General features: G+C 42.4%; 1 protein-coding gene across 1 annotated transcript in view; it reads right to left on the reverse strand.

Annotated features, from left to right (window-relative positions):
* Nucleotides 1-3541: 3541 nt before the first annotated feature.
* Nucleotides 3542-12859, reverse strand: part of ARK2N (arkadia (RNF111) N-terminal like PKA signaling regulator 2N) — an 86049-nt gene continuing 76731 nt past the window's right edge. Inside the window, exon 5 of the mRNA XM_074995820.1 lies at nucleotides 3542-6036. Within this exon, the coding sequence (XP_074851921.1) occupies nucleotides 5847-6036 (190 nt within the window). The 3' untranslated portion in view covers nucleotides 3542-5846. The remainder of the gene's footprint in view (nucleotides 6037-12859) is intronic.

Genomic DNA, 12859 nt, shown 5'->3' on the forward strand with positions numbered 1-12859 from the left:
TTAATGTACTGTCTTCAGACAGAGTGCGCCTGAGAGGTATTAGTCTGACAGCCCTGCAGATGGAATTTCTTTATTTAGTTATAGAGAGATACCAGCAGCCTTCTTACGTTAACCACCCCCACTGCCCCCTTTTCCAAAACATGTCCCTACTCTGAGCCGCAGGGACCCACTGCAAAGAATGAGAAACTATTTTATGCCAACCAAAATACCCATTGTGCTGCAGACAGAGACTGTAACTCCCTTCATGTTGACGGTCCAGCAACTAGCAAAATAGCTTTCAGTTTCTAACGCCTTAGTGGGACTCAAAGAAAGATCCTAGGCCACAGGCTCTGTCTCCCATTACCTTTCCTTAATCGCTGAATACGAAAAAAACACCTTTAAAGAAAATTTTTCAGCAATAAAATAAGAGAAAGTTTTGGGGAGGGTAGCAGTTTTGAAATGATGGAAAGAACAGGCCCTCCAGGAGGTAAGGAAGGTGGAACTCCCTGTGGTATGCTGTGATTCTCCCTTTCTTCAGTGCTCTGCCGAATTTGGCTTTTGAAACATTCCATCTAACTAGGGCCTCCCACTGGACTTTACCGCATACCAGAGGTTTCAGATGTTTCGTCAGCACTGTGTGAAAAACGTGTGTTCTCCTTCTTTTGCCCCCATCTCTCTCTGGCGTGGTTTCTCACTTGCCTCTTGCCAGTTTCTCACAGGCCGTCCCTAAATGGGCAAATCAGAGCAGGAACAAAGCAGATTTATCTGGAGCCAGATAATTTCACCTGGTGTTCCCTTGCCTGTTTCACCCCCTTGGAGTTTACCCTTTGAACAATATAATCTCCTATCAGCAGCTAGCAGTGAATGTTAATTTTAAGCTGAATTTGTAATTAACCATCTCCAAGAGACCAGCCAGGGTATGCGGGGGTGTTCTCTGCAAATCAGTGTCCTCATCCAGCCTGTACAGAACACACCGATCTGCTTAGGAAATGTACACAAGCTTGGCACAGCCCTGGTACCAAGAGTAAGGGCTCTGAATTCCTGGATTTTTCCATATGATTTCAGTTTTAGATTTAAATTATCCTTATTTTTACCTGTTTCAGATCACTTCACATTCAGGACTTGGTGATGGTAACCCAGCCTTTGGTGGAATGCTGCTCTTTTTCCAGTGTAAACTGTAGCCATGGCTCATTGATGCTCTGGGAAACAAAGTGATAGCAATTGTCATTTGCAGACTATGGTCCTAAGAAGGCAGCTGGCATTGGGGGAAGGGACATTATTTCGCAAACGATGCAGAGGTATTTACAAACGCTACTGTGAAACTAGATTATGGTTCACTCCACAACTTTCAATTCCCATCTGAAAACAGATGGAACAGCTTTTTAGCCAGGAAATTAATTTGCATCCCGAAGATCTTATGGGGGGAGGAGAAAGCAGGAAAACCAGGGATGATCTACTAGTTCCTCCCAATTCTTGTGTTGCCCTAGAAATTGTTTTGGTTTTTTTTTATTATAAAGCTAAGTGGCAATGTGAAATGAATCAGTCTGAGCCATGAGGAAAGAGATAGGTGTTTAGGGTGGACTGTTAGATGCTGTATATTTAAGTTGGTGTAGGCTTAGTTTATGGCACCTTTTGAGTAGGACGAATGCAGATTTTAAAATTATTACTGATAGAAAAATGGTTAGAACATAGCCAGGCTGTTACTGAAATCTTTCAAAATAAGCATCTATGTCAATTCAGGAGCTGAACAACTGACGGGTACACCAGTTCTTCTCTTTACCTTTGCATCAGACTCTAAAGTGTCAACCACTTTTCTGATGCTGGATGCAAGATTAGTTGGTAGCCCACCACACAAAACCACCCCACATTTTGTCCTTCAATACTAAGGAGTATGAAAAGTGAACTACTTTTACTATCTCTTCCTGTTTGTCTTTGTATTTCCTGTATATGGCACTCGGTGTAGTACACAGCTGGGTCTTCATCTTAAAAAAGCCAGATTCTAAACAAAACTCTTCATCTTATCCTCTCTTCCTGCAGGAATAGAGTGAAACATATTAGATTTTTTCCCCCATTTTATTCTGCTTCTCTCCTATGCATAAGCATAATGAAAGGTCATGGGAAAGCCAAGGGCACATCTACACTACAGGGGAAGGTTGAATTAAGGTACACAGTTTCAGCTATGTTAATTCCATGCCAACTCCAGTGAGGCAGGATGACGGAAGCATGCGATTTCCTTCACTCCTAAAGATGGGGCAGGAGTACCACGGTCGACAGGGCCATCCTGTCAGTTCGATTTAGCATGTCCCCACTAGTAGCAATGAATTGAACTCCAGATAATTGAATGTGACAGGGGTGATTATCCCTGTAATATAGATGTAAATTTAGTGAAAGAAAGGAACTTGGCATTTAATTTGCAATGTGGAGAGGCCTATGTCATTCTTACCTCTTGCAAGAGTGAGTTCTTGTAGTCCAGCAGACCCAGCCTCAGGGGAAGATCTGATACTCACATTCAGAAGTCTCTCCCTTTGGTGAGTTTACAATAGAACTAAGCTGACACAGATGGTTACACTCACAGAGGAAGAGGGGAGATCTCAGGTAGCTGGGACCAGCCTTATGAAAGGCTTTGAGTATCTGGACAGAGAATTGGTTTTAGTAGTCTCATCCCTACAGAGGTCCCAGCTGGGACAGTTGAAGGCACGTGGTGGGAATGGCTTGTAGAAACCTATTTTGCTGGTACTCCTGCTGTACCTAGGTCCTATAAATTAATACAGGAATCCACAGGGTGTTGGTTGGTTTGTCACTTCCCATCAGCACTCTAATCCAAAATTGCTGTGCTGGACCAAGTCCTTGAAGGAATGAAGGAAAGCTTTTGTGGTGATGAAATAAAATATTTAACACTAGGTATCACACTGAACATCAGAGAAGGAAGGGAGTAGTGATGAATGCTAAAAGTATATAAGCTACTCAGGGCTTAAAAGCTTTCTTTTGGAGGCACTCCAAATATCACCATATTAAATGAAAGTGGAAAAAAACTCCCAAACAAGATAACATTGTTTAAATAATACACTCTATTTTATTTTGTCTTAAAATAGTTTAACCTTTATGCTACAGACTTGTTTCAAAAACAGAAGGTCTCATCTTGCACCAAAAAATATATATATATTTATATATATATATATATATATATATAACACTCTGTTTTATTATTAATTTTTCCTCCAAATCCCATTAAATACTAGATGGAAAATGAGAACTAAATGACGAGTGTCAAGAAGAACTAAATTTTTACTAGAGTTGCACATTCTGAACATTAAAGTCTAAGCAATGATTTGTCTCCATTGCAGAAGATTCCAAGTTCAAATGCTAGCCACAGAGGAACTGCTGAACCATAAAGGGCTTAAGACAGTGCTGAGAGAAGCCAATTGAAAGCTTCTTATTGCCTTCAGTGGACTCTGAGTTAGGCCCCAAGTGACTTGGTTCTTAGCCATACAATGACTAACATTTCACTTTCCTGTTGAGAACAGTAAAACTGCCCAGGCATCTTTTGCTCTCTTAAAAAATCCCCCCCCCCCCCCCCAAAAAAAAAAAAGAAGTACTTCCTAGCTATCCAGTGATTGTGGTTTTTAGATCACTAACCTTTAAAATGTCTTTGAATAAAAGAACTATGTAGTGTTTTAAATAAAAGAAAACCAGCATCAGACTAAAATACATGATCTGTTTAAAACAAACACAGTGCACAATTGAAGGAAGTTTGGTTAGGATGCAGTCACTTTTATATATACATGGAAGTCACATCATATACAAACTGAGAAACAAAGTCTGTTTGCAAATTTTTAAATGGAAGGACTACAGATAGGTCCCTGCAGCTCTCTTAGAAACTGATCTTTTAAAGACAAATGCATGAAACAGTAAAAAGCAGCCACACTAAATCAGCTTTCCCAGTTAACCTACAGAATGGTGCTAATCTGCTACAATGACGGAGGAGTTATGCAATTAACCAGTTATGAGAAAACTAGTCACTATTAATATAGTGTATTACAGAACAGTTTTCTATTGCAATGATTATGGATTTCATTTACTGCACCCCCTCCCACCCTCCAACAAAGACCAGTTGAAGCCCCAAATACATTTTACAGGTTATGGTCATGCAACACGCTGATCACCATGTAACGTTTTAGAAACTTTGAAAAGAGAACAGAAATCCTTTACCTAGTTGCTGTTTAAAGTGCAGTTGCAATCTTTCCACTTTTTGAAGCAAAGCAGGCCATTTGCTATTAACAATACTCGAATCACTTTTAGAACAGATCTGTGCTAACAAAGGCGAAATGCTTGTCCATACAGCTGATTTTTGGAAGCCAAACAAACTTTGTGAGACATGCTCCGCTTTTGCATACTGACACCAAGTCAACCAGATTAGGACTCCTGGTGTCCCGTGTACTTGCTGTTTAACCCTAGTTGGTAAAAATTCTATGCTGGAACAGTAGAAAAATTCTATTACAAGCATTTTGAATACGAAAGGACGTATTTCAATTGCACAATAGATACTTAAAGTGAACAGCCTCTTGTTTTGAAGTTTAGTCTTTGGTTTTTGCCTTGAACAAAAGCCAGTGTGTGTTTAATTAAGGGCTACTTCAATACTTACTGCAACATGAACTAATGCTTACTAGAGTGTCCAGTTCAACTGATGTCACTGTAGTAAGCACCAGGCTTCATTTGCAGGATCAGACCCTAAGAGGTTCAAACATTAGGAAAAAACATAACCTAAGAATAGGCAAATAGGACAGAACTTCTTAAAACCCAAAGGGCAAATACAGGCCCTGATCCCACAAAATATTTAAGCACATTCACAGTTTTAGCATTGGAGGAGACACATTGATTTCCATGGGGATACTCTGGTGTGTAAAGTTACACATTTGTTTATAGACTCTGCTGGAATGGGGTCTGATAGAATACATTTTTGGAGAAGATGAAGAAAAGAAGTGAAGTACAAAAGGAACTTTTCTGAAGAAGATTGAGAAGTATGATTAAAAAAAATAGGTGGAGTTTAACATGCAAGGGATTCAGATCACTTTAAAATGGGCAAGGACGCTGCGTCTTTTTGTAATTTTTTTTCTTATGCTTTTATGACGATTGGCTGTTATTAAGTCACTGTAATCTGAAAAAAATACAACATGCTGTGGCAAAACGACCAGTAAAACACCATAGGCCAAGAAAGACAGAAGACACAGCACTGAATAGAATTGTAAACTATAAATTACATAGAAAATGACAACGCTTTAATTAAAAAGCTGTCCAGTGCACATGCTATGGGACTTTCTATTAAAATGACAGTCCTGCTGGTAAAGAAACTAAGCCACATTGGGTATAAATATTGGTGGTCCAATTTTCAGAAGGGCTGAGCACTCGCAGGTCCACTGAAATCAACGAAGCAAGGCTGAGCACCTCTCAAAATCAGGCGATTACCATCTCTGATGCTCGCACACCAAAAACACTAGCTTGTACAAACAAAATCAATTTACTGGTAAATAAAAATCATTTTGATATCACTTCAGAGGTGGGAGAGGATGGGAGCATGTATCTGTCTGAACAATTATTTCTTTAGATTAACACACAATCCATAACTGTAGGCGTCATTTAAATTCAGTGCTATCAAGTTTTCATATTAGGAAAAATCCTCCTTTGAGAAGGTAAAATATTTTAAGCGATATTAAAATGACACTGCATTCTGATGGAAAAGAAAATTCTCCAGGAGTTTGAAGTCCATAAAGCTAAGAACTGGGCTTCTGAAGCTGAAGCTAAAACAATGAACTTCTGTGCCATAAAGAGGGGAGGGGATGGGTGGGGGGCAAGAACACAGTGACACTGCATTACAGTAGATATTTGCGTCTGGTATCCTCTTCCAAAGTGAGATCAACCACTTCTGGGGGTGAAGACCAATTCTGCTGGGGGGTCACAGATGTCCATGACTGTGTTTGCCGAGTGCTACTGTACTGTGAGCCTGAGCCATGCTTCCAAGACGACACACTCTGAATCACACCTCCCCTAGGATGGGCACACCTGCAGCAAAGCAAAGAGCAAAAACATTAACATTACTGTCGACTCTCTACATAAGGCCCTTAGTTGCAATTGTACAGGTTGAACCTCTCTTGTCTAGAACTCTCTTGACCGGCAACATCTGTAATCCGGCACGATTTCAGTTAGCCAGATGACCACTTATCACGGGTGTGACCAAGTTTCCTGTGGTTCCGCAAAGTTTGTTTACAGCCACCAGTCCTGGCTCTCAGTGTTCTGTGCTGTTGTTCGGCTGTAATTTGCCCCAAATGGCTTCTAAGAGCCCATTAAGCAGTGGAAGTGTTGGTAATGTGCTACACAATACTGACCTCCCTTGGTCCAGCAAGTTCTCTCATTCAGCACCAGTGAGGCCCAGAGGGTGCCAGATTAAGGGATTCAACTTGTAGTAAGATTGGGGCCTGAAACAAGCCTCTATATCACAGGCCGGGTGTGAAGCTGTGAGCAAGAGGCAGGCCCTGCTCATAGCACGTGGCACAAACAGGGCTGAGTACTGCAGAAACACACCTAATTGATACGAGACATAAGTTGGAAAATACATTCCAGGGGGGTTGTAACTGAACATCTTGTGAAGAAACATCTTGGTACCAATGTGCTTCCCCACAAGCAACAGACGTACCAACCCAGGTTCAGGACAGGGTCAGGATGACAGCATGGACAGTGATGTTTTAATTAAACCATCATGTACAAAGTAATGGGTGGATCTAGGTACATCAGAAGGCGGCAACCTGATACGTCAGGAGTGACATGTAACTTGTTTGAACCTGTGTATAAGGGTGCCCCAAAGAGTTGTCTTTTTGCAACCTGGAGAGCAGTGACAGATTCCATGTCTGACCTGAGTCGAGTTGATTGATACGGGATACATATGCATAGTGGTTCGGCAAAGTCTGCTGACAACTATTACTGTGCTTCATTTAACAATAAACTTTTTTCGGGCACCTTCAATCTTTATCCAATTCTGTGGTCTTTCAGGGGCTCCCTTGGAGTCTACCACATCAGCCATCTGTGCAGGGCTCATGTGGTACACAACAAGGGCGTGTCCACATGGCCGAACCATTATCATCACTGACAAAGCAGGATACCAGTCAGAACACCACAATGGTGACTTGTGACAATGTGTTAATTAACAGGTCTCTCTTCAAACTTTCCTCCTGTCTTTTCCATTGGTGAAGTCCATGTGGGTGGACCCACATGCCTTTCAACAGCTTTTATATACACTCTGAACAATAAGCCCTGGAACCTAAGCCCACAGAACAGAAAACAATGTAGAGCTTAGAATGAAGCTTCCCTGCAGTCAGTTACTGAAATACAAAGGATCCAATTTTGCCAGCAGAAAGGAATGACGCTCGCAGGAAGTCATGCATGTGGGACTCCTACCATTAGAAATACGCTATGTAATGTAGCGTTATGTACTGTTCAAATATGTGCATTGTACTGGGGATGGGTGGGGGGAACAGGGTATTTTTTTCTGCTGGGAATTGCAGCCATTAGCCTTTATTAAGAAGACATTTTTCAATAGGAAAACCTTTCATGAAGAAAAGGAAAAAAATTCCTACGAGACCAAATTCCCATTAATACAGGTGATACAGCAAACCCTCGAGATATGTGCAATCAAGTTGCGCGTGTCTAGGGTTAATGCGCCTGCTACCCCTGACAGGAGCAGTTTCCTGCTTCTGTCAGGGGCGGCAGTTGCTGCTGTCAAGGGCAGCAGCTGCGAGTCAGGCTGCTGAAGCTGACAGGAGTGGTTTCCCAGTCTCCAAAGTGGTGGGGAGCTGGGAATCAGGCAGCAGCCTGGCTCCTGGCTCCCCTCCACTTGCAGAGCTGGGAAAACGAGCAGGGCAGAAGCCCTGGTTAGTTTTCTGGCTCCCCTCCACTGGCTGGAGCCAGGAAACTGAACAAGGCTGCTGCCCTTCTCAGTTTCCCCTCTCTGTAAGCAGAGGGGAGCAGGAGCCAGGCTGCTGCTCAATTCCCAGCTCCCTGCCACTTGCAGAACCCAGGAAACTGATCAGCTGGTCAGTTTCCTGGGTCCTGCAAGCAGCTGGGAGATGGGAACCAGGCTGCCTCCTGGTTCCCAGCTCTCTGCCACTGTGGGAGCCAGGAAACTGACCAGTCCTTCTGGGCTGGTCAGTTTCCCATCTCCTGTAAGCCCAGGGGAGCTGGAAACCAGCCTGCAGCCTGGTTCCTGTTCTCCTCAACTTGCACAAAAATTCGAGTTAAGGGCGGGTTGCACAAATGCAACCCCCGTGTAACTCGAGGTTTTACTGTACTTGCCTTACAGCAGACATATACCGATATTTTGTACAGTGCCAGTAAATCTTTCAAACCACTCCATGCATTCCAATTTTTTTAATTCTGTACGGTGACAGCTAGATCTATTTTCACAGGTCTTTTTGGGTTAAATTCCCTCCCATTTCTCTGTGATGGGAAGAGGAGGTTTTCATAATACAATAAGATTAAAATCTTCCTTGACCAAGGTGATATTTTAATGTTGCTTTTACTGCTCTTCAGACGTGGTTTGTTGGTCTAGGTTAATGATTCTCATTTGGGAAGCAAAAGGTCCCTGATTCAAATTCCAGACAAGCCCTGGCCCAGCTTTCTGGGCCATTGTACTTTGAATTCAATGGTCTAGTTTGGGCATTGGCCACTGTTGAAAAGATAGGATACTGTGCTAGATGGACCTTTGATCTGACCCAGTAGGGCTGTTCCGAGAAGTACTGGAATATTGCATTCATGTTTCCCCTTCTGCCTGTGACCTACTTTTTACCCATAGATGTAAAGTTCAAAGTGGCTTTTCCATCTACTTGTTGTCTCAAACCTTTTGCTGTGGTACATCTCTAACAAAAATTCATCATACGCAGAAGTCTGAAGCTCTAGCTAAATCCAGGATTTGGCTTTAATAATAATAGATAGTATGAGACAATGGCCAAAACAGAAGTATTTCATGATGCTTGAATCCACAAAAACATGATAATTACAGTGCAGTGTTCCAACATCAATGACAGTCTCTTTGGCCTTGCCTATATATACCATGCACTAAATCGGCACCACTGCAATGGATGAAGTGATGTTGATTTAGTGTGCCTGGTGAAGACATGAGCTGATGGGACAGTGCTCTCCCATCAACTTCAGTATTTCATCTCTTCAAGAGATGAGAGGTAAGTTGGCAGGAAGCATCTCCACTGGCACAGCACAGTGTAGAGACGCTGTGTTAGTTCAATATAAGCAAAATCTCTCCCAGATGTTTGACTTTTTTACGCTCCAGAACGACAGAACTTATATCAACTTAAACAGCAATGCAGCCCAGACCTTTGGGATCTAGGTAAAGCTAAAGATAACTTCTCATCCTTAAGGCAACAAAAATATAGCAATAGACTACTACATAGAAATGATGCCTGACAAAAAAAAATCATATTCTTGAACAAATCACAAAAGGTAGCCAACCGTAGATGGCTCAAACACTAGCTGAGGTAACATGCTTTACAACGTGAGCCTAAAGTAAACAAAGTATTAAATAGATGCAACAAGACCCAAACAGAAAAGAAGAAAAGGATTTTTTTAAATACATGCATGGTAGGAAATCCATTCCACAAATTCAGGCAAAAACAACACATAACAATAGGATTTAGTGCTCTAACTAAATGCCAAATCATTTCTAATAATGAAAAATGTCATCATATCAAAAATGTCACCAAACCACCACAAATGAAAAAATACAAACTTGGGCTTCAAAGCCCGCATCAATCCAGAAACACTACAGAGTATGGAGCACGTAAAAAATGCCACATGAATTAACAGAACTGAATCCAAGCATACCACCTAGTCATGCAAAAAATACTGATCTAACACCTAAAACCTTTTCCACGACAACCCTGTCAGAAGCCCATCAATACTTCATAACTGCAAGCCTAGACTTGCAAGAGAAATAAAATTCTAAACAGTAAACAACCAACCAAAAGGTGCAAGTTGCAAATAGAACTGGTGAGAAGTGGTTTCCCATTGATAGTAAAACAGTGACAACCAAAAGGAAAACCTACCTAAGTCTGACTTAAGAAAAACGTGCTATAAAAACATTAGACCCTTCCTTCCTTTCTGAAGTGAAGGAAATATTTCTATATGAACAAATCTATGTCTGCTAAAACTAATTTTCACCAGCAACTGTGCACTCAATTTAGAAAGGACTGCATTTTAAGTATAACTAGGGGAACAACTTAGAAAGTTTAACAAAGCAAGAGAGAGAAAAGGATTAGTATTAACACATAAATTTGATTACTATTAACACAAACTAGTACAGGTTGAACCTCTCTAGTCCAGCATTCTCTCATCAGGCATGATTTTAGTTAGACGGAAGTCTATTTATCATGGGTGTGGCCAAGTTTCTCCTGGTCCCATAAAGTTTTACAGCCACCAGTCCTGGTTCCCAGTGTTCCGTGATGTTTTTCAGTTCAAATTTACCCCTAAATGTGTTATAAGAGTGTAATAAGAAGTGGAAGTGTTGGTAATGCTGGTGGACAATATTGACCTCCAGTGGTTTGGTAAATTCTCTTGTTCAGCACTAGTCAGGTCCCAAGGGCATCCAACTAAAGAGGATCAACCAGTAGTGGAGGAGAGGCCAATTTAATTTATCATGAGGAGAAAGACCTTCTAGATAATACATGTGCAGGATGAACTCCATGTATTCCAAGTGGGAGAGTCTTTAGAAGAATTATCAGTATACCATAAGTTAACTCTCCAATTTCATCTCAGGGTAGGTGCATGGAATATCCTGAAATGAAGGGCTTCCAAAAATGTATTAGCTAATTTTTAAGATACAGTGGGTGTACACAGTTGTTGGTCCAATTATCTGGGAAAACAATCAATCCAACTGATCTACATATACTCCTTTCCCACAACGGATGCTGTGAACCTGTGGAGATATGGTATCATCCCTGACTATGATGAAGGTGTCCTGGGTTCAAATCACGCAATAGACAGCAGTTTACGCACGCCTGACGAGTTCCAGTAAGAACAAAACCGGTCACATGCTAACGTGGTTTCATCGGATCCTTATTCTAAAAAAATAGAGTCAACCCCAACTGGGGCGTGCTTACAGTTCACTCGTTTGTGAACATAGCACACTGTAGCCAGACAAAATCTCTCCACTACAGACCAGCTTTTGCCTCCCCTCTAAGGTGCCTCAGAGCACACAGGGCACTGAACAGAAGTTAAACAGCACAGTCTTTGATGTCTCTCACTGAGGCCCAGATGTGCTGGCTCATCGTGACCCTGAGGAACTGAAAACACAGATAGACGGCTAGCAGGCTAACCATTAACGGAGGGGGCCTCAGGAAATTACCCCAGCTGGCATTGATGGATTTGATGCGCACACACATACCATCCCAGAAGAAAAATCTCCACCCTTGTAAAAGAATGTCCTGTACTCCCAAATTGCTTTTCTCCTGTCTTACAAGTGAAAACTGGCGTCACAAAAGACAGACCAGTACGATCTGGCACCATAGATAAGAAAGAGAATACGTGACCTAAGGGGTATAAAGATGGGCCCAGCAGCACTCTGACTCTGAGTGCATTCCCACCAACTACCTGCTGGTCGTGTCAGGTGATTTCCTCCCGAGGTCCGCAACTGGGGACGCCCAACCTAATATTTGTCTTTCCGCGGAACTGAGTGACTGATCCTGGCTTGGCTACGCTGGTATTGAGAGACACAAGGAGGGTAAGATACACCCACATTAAGGTCTCCTTTTGGTGTACACAGATAAAGAATTAGAGCTCCGTAACTAGATGTTGTTGTATTAAGATATCATTGTGTTAAATGGTAACAGGTATCTTTGGATTGGATTGTAACGTAACCTGTTAACACCTGTACTCTGCTAGCATATAAGAAGCAGACAATAGCCATTTGTAACCGCACGCTTATAACTGTAGCTTAATAAACTTGTAACTAGTTAAGATCTAAGCCTGACTGCTGTTACTCTCTGTCACTCCAACACAGCCGGCACAATAAAAAACTTTAACCGTTTGGTTACCACAGCCTGGCCATAGGAGAGAGTGCTAGGAGCTTCCTGGTCTAGCAATTAAAAACTGGGTTGTTTAGGACCCAGGGGCATCCGTCAGCCTGGCCCGGCTGCCCACAGCGACGAGCTCCAAGCTCTCGCAGTTAAAGACTCGGATGGTAACAAGGGCATAGTTGGTACCTCACCGCACATTACCCGGCCACCGGCTAACACACACGTAGACAACAGTTGTTGGTCCAATTATCTGGGAAAGGGATCAATCCAACTGATATACAGTGGGTGTAATGGAGCCACCTGGATCCAACCTGGAATTGGGGTTTCACTGCACCCTATTTCTCAACCAGCCTGGGATTCCTCTCACACTAGTGTGTAACAACATCACACAGTCCCCTGAACACTTGCATTTACACAGACACTTACACAGGTAGGGACAGACCTAGCTGCAGTTATGTGACTACTATCCTAAGCCATTTATGAATTAACAACTACTGCCCCGCCCACGACCCAGCTGCACAGTGTAGGACCCCAGAGCTGTACCATCTTACCCTGGTCAAAAGCTTGACCAGTAAAGATGAACAGCCAATTTGCTCCTCCTTCGATGTGAAGATGACAATACACTGGTCCCTGACCCAATTCCCCAAGTACTTCAAGCAAAACTTCCAGTTCCACGCGCAGGGCCAGATAGACAGGCAGAACTTCAGAGTCTCAATGCGTGGATGAGACGATGGTGTAGGGAAGAGGGGTTTAGATTTATTAGGAACTGGGAACACTTTTGGGGTAGGGGGAGCCTATACAGGAATGAT

The sequence above is a fragment of the Carettochelys insculpta genome, chromosome 5, assembly GCF_033958435.1.
Source record: "Carettochelys insculpta isolate YL-2023 chromosome 5, ASM3395843v1, whole genome shotgun sequence".
NCBI classification, from domain to species: Eukaryota; Metazoa; Chordata; order Testudines; family Carettochelyidae; genus Carettochelys; species Carettochelys insculpta.